Below are 13,952 nucleotides of genomic sequence, written 5' to 3'. Positions count from 1 at the left end.
TTCCTTAGTCCACTAGATACTAAGGACAAGTTCGACCGCTGTCATGTGATCCATTCCCGGATCACTATTGTACCCCTTGACTAACTCATGCCAAGGCACACTTCAGGTGCGGTACACAGCATAGCATACTGTAGAGCCTACGTCTAAAGCATAGGGGACGACCTTCGTCCTTTCTCTCTCTTCTGCCATGGTCAGGTCTTGAGTCTTACTCAATACTCACACCTTGTAACACAGCCAAGAACTTCTTTGCTGATCTATTTTGAACTCCTTCAAAATCCTGTCACGGTATGTATTCATTTGAAAGTACTATTGAGCGTTTTTGATCTATCCTTATAGATCTTGATGCTCAATGTTCAAGTAGCTTAATCCAGGTTTTCCATTGAAAAACACTTTTCAAATAACCCTGGATGCTTTCCAGAAATTCTACATCATTTCTGATCAACAATATGTTAGCAACATATACTCATCAAAAAATTCTATAGTGCTCCCACTCACTTCTTTGGAAATACAAGTTTCTCATAAACTTTGTATAAACCCAAAATCTTTGATCATCTCATCAAAGCGTACATTCCAACTCCGAGATGCTTACTCCAATCCTTAGAAGGATTGCTGGAGCTTTGCATACTTGTTAGCATCTTTCAGGATTGACAAAACCTTCTGGTTGTATCACATACAACCTTTCCTCAAGAAAATCGTCGAGGAAACAATGTTTTGACATCCTATCTGCAAGATTTCATAAATAATGCAGTAACTGCTAATATAATTCCAACAGACTCTTAGCATAGCTACGAGTGAGAAAATCTCATCGTAGTCAACTCCTTGAACTTGTCGGAAAACATCTTAACGACAAGTCGAGCTTTCTTAATGGTGATACTTACCATCATTGTCTGTCTTCCCTTTTAAAATCCATCTGCACCCAACAGCCTTACGACCATCAAGTAGTTCTTCCAAAGTCTACACTTTGTTTTTATACATGGATCCTCTCGGATTTTATGGCCTCGAGCCATTCATCGGAATCCGGGCCCACCATCGCTTCTCCATAGCTCGTAGGTTCATTGTTTTCTAGCAACATGACTTCCAAGACAGGATTACGTACCACTCTGAAGTAGTACGCATCCTTGTCGTCCTATGAGGTTTGGTAGTGATTTGATCTGATGTTTCATGATCACTATCATAAGCTTCCACTTCAATTGGTGTAGGTGCCACAGGAACAACGTCCTGTGCCCTGCTACACATTAGTTGAAGTGACGGTTCAATGACCTCATCAAGTCTCCACCATCCTCCCACTCAATTCTTTCGAGAGAAACTTTTCCTCGAGAAAGGACCCGTTTCTAGAAACAATCACTTTTGCTTCCAGATCTGAAATAGGAGGTATACCCAACTGTTTTGGGTATTCTATGAAGATGCATTTATCCACTTTGAGTTCGAGCTTATCAGCCTGAAACTTTTTCACATAAGCGTCGCAGCCCCAAACTTTTAAGAAACGACAGCTTAGGTTTCTCTAAACCATAGTTCATACGGTGTCGTCTCAACGGAATTGCGTGGTGCCCTATTTAAAGTGAATGCGGTTGTCTCTAATGCCTAACCCATAAACGATAGTTGTAATTCGATAAGAGACATCATGGTATGCACCATATCCAATAGGGTACAGTTATGATGTTCGGACACACCATCACAATATGGTGTTCCAGGCGTTATTAGTCGTGAAACAATTTCCACAATTTCTTAATTGTGTGCCAAACTCGTAACTCAGATATTCATCTCTATGATCATATCACAGACATTTTATCCTCTTGTCACGACGATCTTCAACTTCACTCTGAAATTACTTGAACCTTTCAATAATTCAGACTTGTGTTTCATCAAGTAAACATACTCAGCATCTACTCAAATCATCTGTGAAGCAAGAACATAACGATATCCACTGCATGCCTCAGCACTCATTGGACTGCACACATCAAAATGTATTACTTCCAACAAGTTGCTTTCTTGTTCCATCTTACTGAAAACGAGGCCTTTCAGTCATCTTGCCCATGTGGTATGATTTGCATGTCTCAAGTGATTCAAAATCAAGTGAGTCCAAACGATCCATTTGCATGGAGTTTCTTCATGCGTATAAACCAATAGACATGGTTCGCATGTCTCAAACTTTTCAAAAACGAGTGAGTCCAAAGATCCATCAACATGGAGCTTCTTCATGCATTTTATCCCAATATGACTCAAATAGCAGTGCCACAGGTATGTGGTACTATCATTACTATCTTATATCTTTTGGCATGAACATGTGTATCACTACGATCGAGATTCAATAAACCATTCATTTTAGGTGCAAGACCATTGAAGGTATTATTCAAATAAAAAGAGTAACCATTATTCTCCTTAAATGAATAACCGTATTGTGATAAACATAATCCAATCATGTCTATGCTCAACGCAAACACCAAATAACAATTATTTAGGTTTAATACCAATCTCGATGGTAGAGGGAGCATGCGATGCTTGATCACATCAACCTTGGAAACACTTCCAACACATATCGTCATCTCACCTTTAGTTAGTCTCCGTTTATTCCGCAGCTTTTATTTCGAGTTACTAACACTTAGCAACCGAACCGATATCTAATACCCTGGTGCTACTAGGAGTACTAGTAAAGTACACATTAATATAATGTATATCCAATATACTTCTGTCGACCTTGCCTACCTTCCATCTACCAAGTATCTAGGGTAGTTCTGCTTCAGTGACCGTTCCCCTCATCTCAGAAGCACTTAGTCTCAGGTTTGGGTTCAACCTTGGGTTTCTTCACTAGAGCAGCAACTGATTTGCCGTTTCATGAAGTATCCCTTCTTGCCCTTGCCCTTCTAGAAACTAGTGGTTTTACTAACCATCAACAATTGATGCTCCTTCTTGATTTCTATTTTCGCGATGTCAAACATCGCGAGTTGCTCAAGGATCATCATGTCTATCCCTGATATGTTATAGTTCATCACGAAGCTCTAATAGCTTGGTGGCAATGACTATGGAGAACCATCACTATCTCATCTGGAAGATTAACTCCCACTCGATTCAAGTGATTGTAGTACTCAGACAATCCGAGCACATGCTCAACGATTGAGCTTTTCTCCCTTAGTTTGCAGGCTTAAGAAACTTGTCAGAGGTCTCATACCTCTTGACGTGGGCATTAGTCTGAAATCCCAATTTCAGTCTTTGGAACATCTCATATGTTCTGCGACGTTTCAAAACCGTCTTTGGTTCCACAATTTTAAACTGTTAGCATCACACACTGAACTATCACGTAGTCATCAAAACGTGTATGTCAGATGTTCCGTAACATCTACAGACGACGCTCGAGGTTCAGCACACCAAGCGGTGCATTAAGGACATAAGCCTTCTGTGCAGCAATGAGGACAATCCTCAGTTTACGGACCCAGTCCGCATAATTGCTACTATCAACTTTCAACTAAATTTTCTCTAGCAACATATCTTAGTAGAACTAAAGCGTAAGCTACGACATTATTTGCAAAGACCTTTTGACTATGTTCATGATAATTAAGTTCATCTGATTATTTAATGAACTCCCACTTAGATAGACACCCCTCTAGTCATCTAAGTGATACATGATCCGAATCGACTAGGCCGTGTCCGATCATCACGTGAGACGGACTAGTCATCATCGGTGAACATCTCCATGTTGATCGTATCTACTATACGACTCATGTTCGACCTTTCGGTCTCTTGTGTTCCGAGGCCATGTCTGTACATGCTAGGCTCGTCAAGTCAACCTAAGTGTTTTGCTTGTGTTCCGAGGCCATGTTTGTACATGCTAGGCTCGTCAACACCCGTTGTATGCGAACGTTAGAATCTATCACACCCGATCATCACGTGGTGCTTCGAAACAACGAACCTTCGCAACCGTGCACAGTTAGGGGGAACACATCTCTTGAAATTTTAGTGAGGGATCATCTTATTTATGCTACCGTCGTTCTAAGCAAATAAGATGTAAACATGACAAACATCACATGCAAATCATAAAGTGACATGATATGGCCAATATCATCTTGCGCCTTTTGATCTCCATCTTCGTGGCGCGGCATGATCACCTTCGTCACCGGCATGACACCATGATCTCCATCATTGTGTCTTCATGAAGTTGTCTCGCCAACTATTACTTCTACTACTATGGCTAACGGTTAGCAATAAAGTAAAGTAATTACATGGTGTTATCATTGACACGCAGGTCATACAATAAATTAAGACAACTCCTATGGCTCCTGCCGGTTGTCATACTCATCGACATGCAAGTCGTGATTCCTATTACAAGAACATGATCAATCTCATACATCACATATATAATTCATCACATCCTTTTGGCCATATCACATCACATAGCATACCCTGCAAAAACAAGTTAGACGTCTTCTAATTGTTGTTGCATGTTTTACGTGGCTACTATGGGTTTCTAGCAAGAACGTTTCTTACCTACGCAAAAGCCACAACGGTGATATGCCAATTGCTATTTACCCTTCATAAGGACCCTTTTCATCGAATCTGATCCAACTAAAGTGGGAGAGACAGACACCCGCTAGCCACCTTATGCATCAAGTGCATGTCAGTCGGTGGAACCTATCTCACGTAAGAGTACGTGTAAGGTCGGTCCGGGCCGCTTCATCCCACATTGCCGCCGAATCAAGATAAGACTAGTAACGGCAAGCAAATTGAACAAATCATCGCCCACAACTACTTTGTGTTCTACTCGTGCATAGAATCTACACATAGACCTGGCTCATGATGCCACTGTTGGGGAACGTAGCAATAATTCAAAAAAATTCTACGCATCACCAAGATCAATCTATGGAGTCATCTAGCAACGAGAGAGAGGAGTGCATCTACATACCCTTGTAGATCGCGAGCGGAAGCGTTCAAGAGAACGGGGTTGATGGAGTCGTACTCGTCGTGATCCAAATCACCGATGATCCTAGCGCCGAACGGACGGCACCTCCGCGTTCAACACACGTACGGAGCAGCGATGTCTCCTCCTTCTTGATCCAGCAAGGGGGGAGGAGAGGTTGATGGAGATCCAGCAGCACGACGGTGTGGTGGTGGAAGCAGCGGGGATCCAACAGGGCTTCGCCAAGCGCTGCGGGAGGAGGGAGATGTGTCACGGGAGGGAGAGGGAGGCGCCAGGGCTTGTCGTTTTGCTGCCCTCCCCTCCCCACATATATATAGGGGCAAGGGAGAAGGGGGGGCGCAGCCTTGGCCCTTCCTCCAAGGAAGGGTGCGGCCAGGGAGGAGTCCATCCTCCCCAAGGCACCTAGGAGGTGCCTTCCCCTTTTAGGACTCTCCCTTTCCCTTATCTCTTGGCGCATGGGCCTCTTGGGGCTCGTGTCCTTGGCCCATATAGGCCAAGGCGCACACCCCTACAGCCCATGTGCCCCCCCGGGGCAGGTGGACCCCCTTGGTGGACCCCCGTACCCCTTTCGGCACTCCCGGTACAATACCGATAATGCGCGAAACTTTTCCGGCGACCAAAACAAGACTTCCCATATATAAATCTTTACCTCCGGACCATTTCGGAACTCCTCATGACGTCCGGGATCTCATCCGGGACTCCGAACAACTTTCAGGTTACCGCATACTAATATCTCTATAACCCTAGTGTCACCGAACCTTAAGTGTGTGTAGACCCTACGGGTTCGAGAGACACGCAGACATGACCGAGACGACTCTCCGTTCAATAACCAACAGCGGGATCTGGATACCCATGTTGGCTCCCACATGCTCCTCGATGATCTCATCGGATGAACCACGATGTCGAGGATTCAATCAATCCCGTATACAATTCCCTTTGTCTATCGGTATGTTGCTTGCCCGAGATTCGATCGTCAATATCCCAATACCTTGTTCAATCTCGTTACCGGCAAGTCACTTTACTCGTACCGTAATGCATGATCCCGTGACCAAACACTTGGTCACATTGAGCTCATTATGATGATGCATTACCGAGTGGGCCCAGAGATACCTCTCCGTCATACGGAGTGACAAATCCCAGTCTCGATTCGTGCCAACCCAACAGACACTTTCGGAGATACCTGTAGTGCACCTTTATAGCCACCCAGTTACGTTGTGACGTTTGGTACACCCAAAGCATTCCTACGGTATCCGGGAGTTGCACAATCTCATGGTCTAAGGAAATGATACTTGACATTAGAAAAGCTCTAGCAAACGAACTACACGATCTTGTGCTATGCTTAGGATTGGGTCTTGTCCATCACATCATTCTCGTAATGATGTGATCCCGTTATCAATGACATCCAATGTCCATGGTCAGGAAACCATAACCATCTATTGATCAACGAGCTAGTCAACTAGAGGCTTACTAGGGACATGTTGTGGTCTATGTATTCACACATGTATTACGTTTCCAGTTAATACAATTATAGCATGAACAATAGACAATTATCATGAACAAGGAAATATAATAATAACCATTTTATTATTGCCTCTAGGGCATATTTCCAACACCAATGCCTCATGAACTCCGTCTTCTTGGGGCCAAATCGTAAGTTTGTCATCACGTTTTTAGATGACATCCTTGTTTTCAGCCAAACCTTGCAGGATCACGTGGAGCACTTGCGTACGGTGTTTGGCATTCTTCGTCAAAATCAGCTGTATGCCAAGGAATCAAAGTGCTCCTTTGCCCAACCAAGCATCGAGTACCTCGGCCACATCATCTCAAGGGAGGGCGTGGCGACTGATCCAAGCAAGACCAGCGCAATGCGGGCGTGGCCAACACCAACCAATGCTACGGAACTCCGCGGGTTCCTCGGCCTGACGGGCTACTACCGCAAGTTTGTTCCTCGATACGGCATCCTCGCCAAGCCTTACGCAGCTGCTCACCAAGAAAGGGTTCGTGTGGACTGAACAAGCACAAACGGCATTCGAGCATCTCAAGACTGCGATGGTGAGCACGCCGGTATTGGCCTTACCAGATTTCTCCCGGCCGTTCTCCATTGAGACAGACGCATGTGATACCGGCGTGGGGGCGGTTCTGGTCCAAGACGGCCACCCATTCGCTTACCTCAGCAAGGCTCTGGGCGTGCGCAACCAACGCCTATCAATTTACGAGAAGGAGTTCCTCGCAATCACCATGGCAGTCGACAAGTGGAGGGCGTACCTGCAACGAGGTCCTTTTGTGATAGTCACAGATCACAAGAGCTTATGTAGTCTGGGGGATCAGCAGCTAGAAACGGAGCTCCAGCGAAAGGCCATGTCGAAGATGGTTGGGCTCCAATTCTCATTCAAGTATAGGCATGGCCCGGACAATGGCGCCGCGGATGCTCTGTCTCGCGTCGGGCACCTTCTGTCTATTGACGCACTTTCGATCTGCCAACCACAGTGGCTGCAAGAAGTAGCTAACTCCTATGAGACAGATACCGTGCAAGATTTGCTGCAACGGCTTGCTATCACCAGCCCGGATGAGCAAGGTTATGAACTGAGGCAAGGGGTCATCCGCCTGCACAACAAACTGTGGATAGGAGCAAACACTGCACTCCAAACAAAGTTGATCAGTGCGTTTCACGCGAGTGCTGTGGGCAGGCATTCTGGAGTGATGGCTACTTACCAGCGAGTCAAGAAACATTTCACCTGGCGAGGCCTCAAACCAGCGGTGGAGGATTTTGTTCATCAATGCTCAGTATGTCAGCATGCCAAACATGAGCACATCAAGTCCCCAGGCCTGCTCTAGCCCCTGCCAATACCCACCGAGCCATGGCAAGACCTCACCATGGATTTTATCGAGGGCCTGCCAACGTCCGAGGGCTATGAAGTGATCATGGTTGTCGTCGACCGCTTCACCAAGTATGCTCATTTTGTACCCCTCTGTCACCCGTTCACAGCAGCCTCCGTGGCCCGCGCCTTCTGGGATAACATTATCAAACTGCACGGAGTTCCTCTGTCCATCATCTCAGATCATGACAAAATATTCACAAGTAACATGTGGCGTGCCCTGTTGGACGCGACTGGCACCAAGCTCAGTTACTCAACTGCTTATCATCCTCAGACGGACGGACAAAGTGAGCGGGTCAATCAATGTTTGGAAATGTACCTTCGGTGTGCTGTTCATGACACCCCGAAGCACTGGCGCAAGTGGCTTCCCACGGCAGAATTCTGGTACAATACTTCGCATCACTTGTCACTCAATACATCTCCATTTCAAGCCCTGTATGGCAAAGAACCGAACCTGGGCGGCCTGCCATCGCTTGGGGCGCACCTGCCAGAGGAAGCAGGCGAAGAACTGGATTGGGTCAAGCACAATGATCGACTCCGCGCGCAGCTGGCGCGTGCCCAGAACGGATGCAAGCAGAAGGCAGACAAGAATCGCACTGAGCACTCTTTTGTCATGGGTGATCAGGTACTCCTCAAGCTCCAGCCATATGTCCAATCCACGGTGGCTAACCGCCCGTGCCCCAAGCTGGCGTACAAATTCTTCAGTCCCTTCACCATCGAGCAACGTGTGGGCACCATGGCATACAAACTGGTGCTACCACCGGGCAGCCGCATCCACCCGGTGTTCCACGTCTCCCAGCTGAAGCCCTTCACGCCGGACTACACACCTGTCTTCGCCGAGCTGCCGCGCGCTCCTGACCTCTCTGCCGCACCTCTGCAGCCGGTGGCAATCCTGGACCGTCGCATGGTCAAGAAGGGGATCGCATCCATCGTACAAGTCCGTGTCCAATGGTCGTCTCTATCACCAGACTCCACTACATGGGAGGACTACACAGTGCTGCGTCACCGGTACCCGACGGCTCCTTGCTGGGATGATGTTGCTTCCGCTCAAGGAGGGGAGCATGTCACACCTGATGCTACTGCATCAGTGGACTGATTAGGGAGAGACGAGTAGTATGGGTTGGGTTGAGCCCATGGCTGACTGGGCCGTCTGTGGCCAGCAGCGTGCGTGTGTGTTGGGTACTTAATCCCCTGTGTACTAGTGAGACAGGCATGAATGAAGAGATAACTGATTCCCCATCCCCTTTCGTCTCTCCCTCACCTACTGCTTCTTCGTCCTCTCACCCAAAATTCCCCTCCTGCGGCTATCCAATTCCTTGCTAGAGTTCAGGTCATTACAATAGGTTACCCCACCCGATTGATATGCACAATTGCCTTACCGATTTGATTTGAGAATAATCGGGCGAGGTAAAAAAACTCGAATGTGAGGTGGGGTGAGTGTTTTGTGGGCGCGGGAAGGGGATAGTTGGACGAAAGATGAGACGGACGACAGAACGTTAACTTCTTTTTAAGTAGGCAAGACAAGATGAGACGAGACGAGATGAAATGCTGGCTGACTTGTCCACGGTAAATCAAGAACTGTTTTTTTTCTGAGGACTTTCAAGTTACCTGATTAGACTCCTCAGCAATGAAAAAGTAATCATAGACATGAGATCACATCATGTCATTTTGTTGTAGGGTCTGGACTGAATACTCTGGCAAGTCTGACTAATTCACCAAGGACCACACTGACTGCATACTGCTCACTTCCATGACAAGCAAAGGGAAAAAAGGCAAAAGGAACAGCCCACACCGGCCGCGGCCGGTCCACTCTGTCCGGCCCAGCCGGCCCGGGCCCGCACTAAACCCCCGCCCGGCCTCCTCCTTCCTTATATACCCTGTCCGTTTCCCACACCTCTCCGCACCCCGGCCGACCACCGCCTGCCCGCCCGTCCCTGCCTCCGCCGACGCCCGTCTCGCCGCGATGGCCACCCCGACGACGCCGCTGCTCAAGGACGAGCTGGACATCGTCATCCCGACGATCCGCAACCTCGACTTCCTGGAGATGTGGCGGCCCTTCTTCCAGCCCTACCACCTCATCATCGTGCAGGACGGCGACCCGACCAAGGTCATCAAGGTGCCCGAGGGCTTCGACTACGAGCTCTACAACCGCAACGACGTCAACCGCATCCTCGGCCCCAAGGCCTCCTGCATCTCCTTCAAGGACTCGGCCTGCCGCTGCTTCGGATACATGGTCTCCAAGAAGAAGTACATCTACACCATCGACGACGACTGCTTCGTGAGTGCTCTCTTGCGCTCTCGCCTATGGTGTTACGAGATATTCTTCCCATGTAGTGGTGAAATTTGGCTCGATTGGGCTAGATCGCACTCGAATTTGCTCGAGATTATGGAGTGTCCTGCACTGTGTGATTTTGTCACGGGTCGGGAGGTGGATTTTGGTGTGGGTGGGGCCCAGATCTGGTTGGGGGAATTGAGGACGAAGGCGTGATCTCTAATTAATTTAATCGTGGGGGTGCTGCATTGGGTAGCGGTGTAAATTTCGTATCATGTTGTTACTCGTGTCAGTTATAATCGCTCATATCACTCGCGCGTAAAATCACGTGATTCGTAGCCCTGTGATCTGGGTAGTTTTTTTTTCTGGGAGGAAGTGATCTGGATAGGTAAATGCAATTTTCACCAGATGACTGACTGATATATCTAGTTGGCACTGTATAGCATGATAGTCGCATCTATAGATCTAACAATGTTAGTTCAGTTTTGGATATCAATATGAAGTACATAGGGACTGAAATGAGCAAACAAACACACTAAAAGGTGTCTATATATTCAGAAAAAAGTTAAAACATCTTATATTTGTGAACGGAGGGAGTATCAAGCATTGGAGGTGTCCACACTGGTTTGGTCCTGTATTGCTTGCAGTTGGATTGGTATGAGGTGGAGTTGCAAGCTATGGATATGTGGTGTTGGTAGTTTATTACCCCACAATTGTTGTAGGATTAATAATTTCTGATATAACAATGCGACAGTACAATTGTAAGTATCGCCTGCCGCCTTACTTTGTCACTTATGGTGATGCATCTTTTTTTGTGTCTGAGGGTCCTCATCAGTACTTTTAGCTTTGGGATAAATGATTGTCAAACAATTTTGAAATGATTGCATCCTGTGTGGATCGACCTGGAGCCTAAAGTGATGGCATATATGGACTGAGCGATAGATGTGACCATCCTTTTTCTTTAATGGGCTACATACCTTCTTCTAGTTGGATTTATCTCTAGTTATAAAACATACCTTGGCGCGAGGTGTTTGTTTTGACAGCTACCTTGACACAAGGTATGTAAAATAACAATTGTATATTCACGTGAGGGTCCCACCTACTTGCTAAATAATTTTGATTTTGTTGGATCTCTGAGATGGCCTATGAAGCAGAGATCTAGTACAAAAGCAAAGTTCTAACTGTAAGAATCGGTCTCTGGCCTGCATTTGTCATTCATTTACCTAGAAAATAGTACACCATATTCTCTTTCATGGCATCACCTGCAGTCAAGGGGTTATGTAATAGTTTGCTAGTTTAGTTGACAGACATGCTAGCATGCGCACATGCTTGCACTCTCAATTTTTTTATCTTGATGCCATTGTTGTGGTCTCCCATTCTGAATTGGTCAGTATATTTGGTGATGCAGCAGATGCCATGCCATTAGCCCATTGCTAACCTATTATTTTCACAAAATCTCAGGTTGCTAAGGACCCATCAGGAAAGGACATCAATGCACTTGAGCAGCACATCAAGAACCTTCTGAGCCCTTCAACTCCATTTTTCTTCAATACTCTGTACGACCCGTACCGTGAGGGTGCTGATTTTGTTCGTGGGTACCCCTTCAGCCTTCGCGAGGGTGCCCCAACTGCTGTGTCTCATGGGCTTTGGCTCAACATTCCAGACTATGATGCCCCTACCCAGCTTGTCAAGCCTCGTGAGAGAAATAACAGGTGAGAATTTTACATTTGGCACTTCAATATTTTAAACAATCTCTTCTTTCTAATCTGATGTTTCTTTCTTGGGATCAGGTATGTTGATGCTGTTCTTACAATCCCGAAGGGTACCTTGTTTCCAATGTGTGGAATGAACCTCGCGTTTGACCGTGAGCTCATTGGTCCTGCAATGTACTTTGGCCTTATGGGTGATGGCCAGCCTATTGGTCGCTACGATGATATGTGGGCTGGATGGTGCACCAAGGTACATTCTGTCATTTTCTTTGAAACTGTATTGGTGTTTGTCTGTGAATGCAAACTGAACATGTTGGTTGGTTGCCATGGACAATTAGTTACATCTAGTGCACTGCGGATGCTAAAAATTGTATCTAGCCTGTTTCCAATTCTTTGTACTGAATTATCTTTTCTCTGTCTACACAGGTGATTACTGATCATTTGAGCCTGGGTATTAAGACTGGTCTGCCCTACATCTGGCACAGCAAAGCAAGCAACCCGTTTGTGAACCTAAAGAAGGAATACAACGGCATCTTCTGGCAGGAGGAGCTGATCCCCTTCTTCCAGTCTGTGACTCTCTCAAAGGAGGCCACCACTGTCCAGAAGTGTTACCTTGAGCTGGCCAAGCAGGTGAGGGCGAAGCTCGGCAAGGTGGATGGCTACTTCAACAAGCTTGCTGATGCCATGGTCACATGGATTGAGGCCTGGGATGAGCTCAACCCACCAAAGGGTGCCATTACCACCACAAACGGCCCTGCTCTGAAGAGCAAGTGAGAGGCAGTAGCATACATATACGGTTCGCTTTTTCATGTGAACTATCCATACTGAAATACTCCTGTTTGGTTAGTGCTGATGAGATGAGAAATATCACTTCGTTGTAACTTAAAGTTTACCTTCTTCCCTGGACAACTGCCCTGGTGGTTTTAGGGAATTTACATTTTTGCTTGTGTTGGGACAGTTGTATTGTCGGAATCGGATCACCTTCAAATAGAATAAAGTTACTTGTTTCTCGGATTAAGCATTATGTCATACAGCTACATGTACGTTTCTGGAAGAAAAAAAAAATCTTGAAGATGTGCAATTCTGAATTCGTAACTCTGAACTCTATTTGGGCATCTTATTTTCAGAGAAAAGGGAGCACCCCCTGGTTTCATACATCACGGCAGCCCCCGGACGCAGGTACACGCGCAAGCATCAAGTTAATTTTTTTTTGGCGAACACAAGCATCAGAACTAATATAGGAGTAGGTCTTAAACAGGACTTTAGAGATAGCCCTAGCCCCAAAAAAAAAGGAATTTAAAGTTAGCTACAAGTCGGCTGACTACATACAGCACAAGAAAACAGAGAGGCCATCTAAAGATCGCCAACACGAGCGCTTCCAGGTCGTTTGTCGGCCCACAGGCCACAACATGTAGCACCAGCGTCGAGGACAAGTCAGGGCGCATCTCCTTTTGGCTTGGGACTCGCTTGTGCTTTCCAGGAAATGCGGAGCAGTCGGCCTCTTGAACGTCCCAGCTGGTGAATGAAGCGGTCCAGCAGATGAGTGGTTTCCATTTCATGCCAGGCCAAATCAGCCCCTGGAAGCACAGACAAGGTTTGTAAACAACTCGACAAAGCCCGGCAAATAAGGTGGAAATCGTATGATTTCTTGATGACCGGATATGTTACTCCAGAAGGCAGCAGTGGCACACATGTTCAGAGCAGGTTTGGAAACGAGTGGCCAAAGCAGAGCAATAGGGTGGAAATCTTGTCCAGTAGCAGACACAACAGCCCATGTAAGGACAAACATGTGATTTCTATTCAGGTATGTTGTAGACTCTTCTAAGAAAAGGTATCTTGTATAGACAAACAAAAAGGAGATTGTTTCTGAACCTTCACATGCTATTCTGAACTGTTGTCGCCGTTGAGTTTGAGAAATTTTGGCCCTTCACATGCTATTCCGAACTGTTGTCGCCGTTGAGTTTGAGAAATTTTGGCCAGTTTGGATGCAGCTGTCTGCAACTAGCGCACAGAAGACTACAAAAAATAAAGCGCCGTTGCCGGGGATCGAACCCGGGTCACCCGCGTGACAGGCGGGAATACTTACCACTATACTACAACTACTTTTGTTGTGTGCATTTGCAAAACATTTTATACATGAGATGATCACAGATCCAGATATAGATTTCCCTCCAATAATAAGCACA

At 46.4% G+C, this 13,952-nt stretch overlaps 1 protein-coding gene across 1 annotated transcript; it reads left to right on the top strand.

Annotated features, from left to right (window-relative positions):
* The first annotated feature begins 9,683 nt into the window (after window positions 1-9,683).
* Window positions 9,684-12,784, top strand: LOC109786435 (UDP-arabinopyranose mutase 3). The gene is made up of 4 exons (XM_020345004.4): window positions 9,684-10,063; window positions 11,519-11,769; window positions 11,848-12,016; window positions 12,193-12,784. Exons 1-4 carry the CDS (start codon window positions 9,749-9,751, stop codon window positions 12,538-12,540), a joined length of 1,083 nt encoding a protein of 360 aa, XP_020200593.1. The 5' UTR covers window positions 9,684-9,748; the 3' UTR covers window positions 12,541-12,784.
* The last annotated feature ends 1,168 nt before the right edge of the window (window positions 12,785-13,952 follow it).

This window comes from Aegilops tauschii, chromosome 2, assembly GCF_002575655.3.
Source record: "Aegilops tauschii subsp. strangulata cultivar AL8/78 chromosome 2, Aet v6.0, whole genome shotgun sequence".
NCBI classification, from domain to species: domain Eukaryota; kingdom Viridiplantae; phylum Streptophyta; class Magnoliopsida; order Poales; family Poaceae; genus Aegilops; species Aegilops tauschii.
Note: the sequence above shows the minus strand (reverse complement) of the source record. Positions and strands in the feature narration are given on the sequence as shown.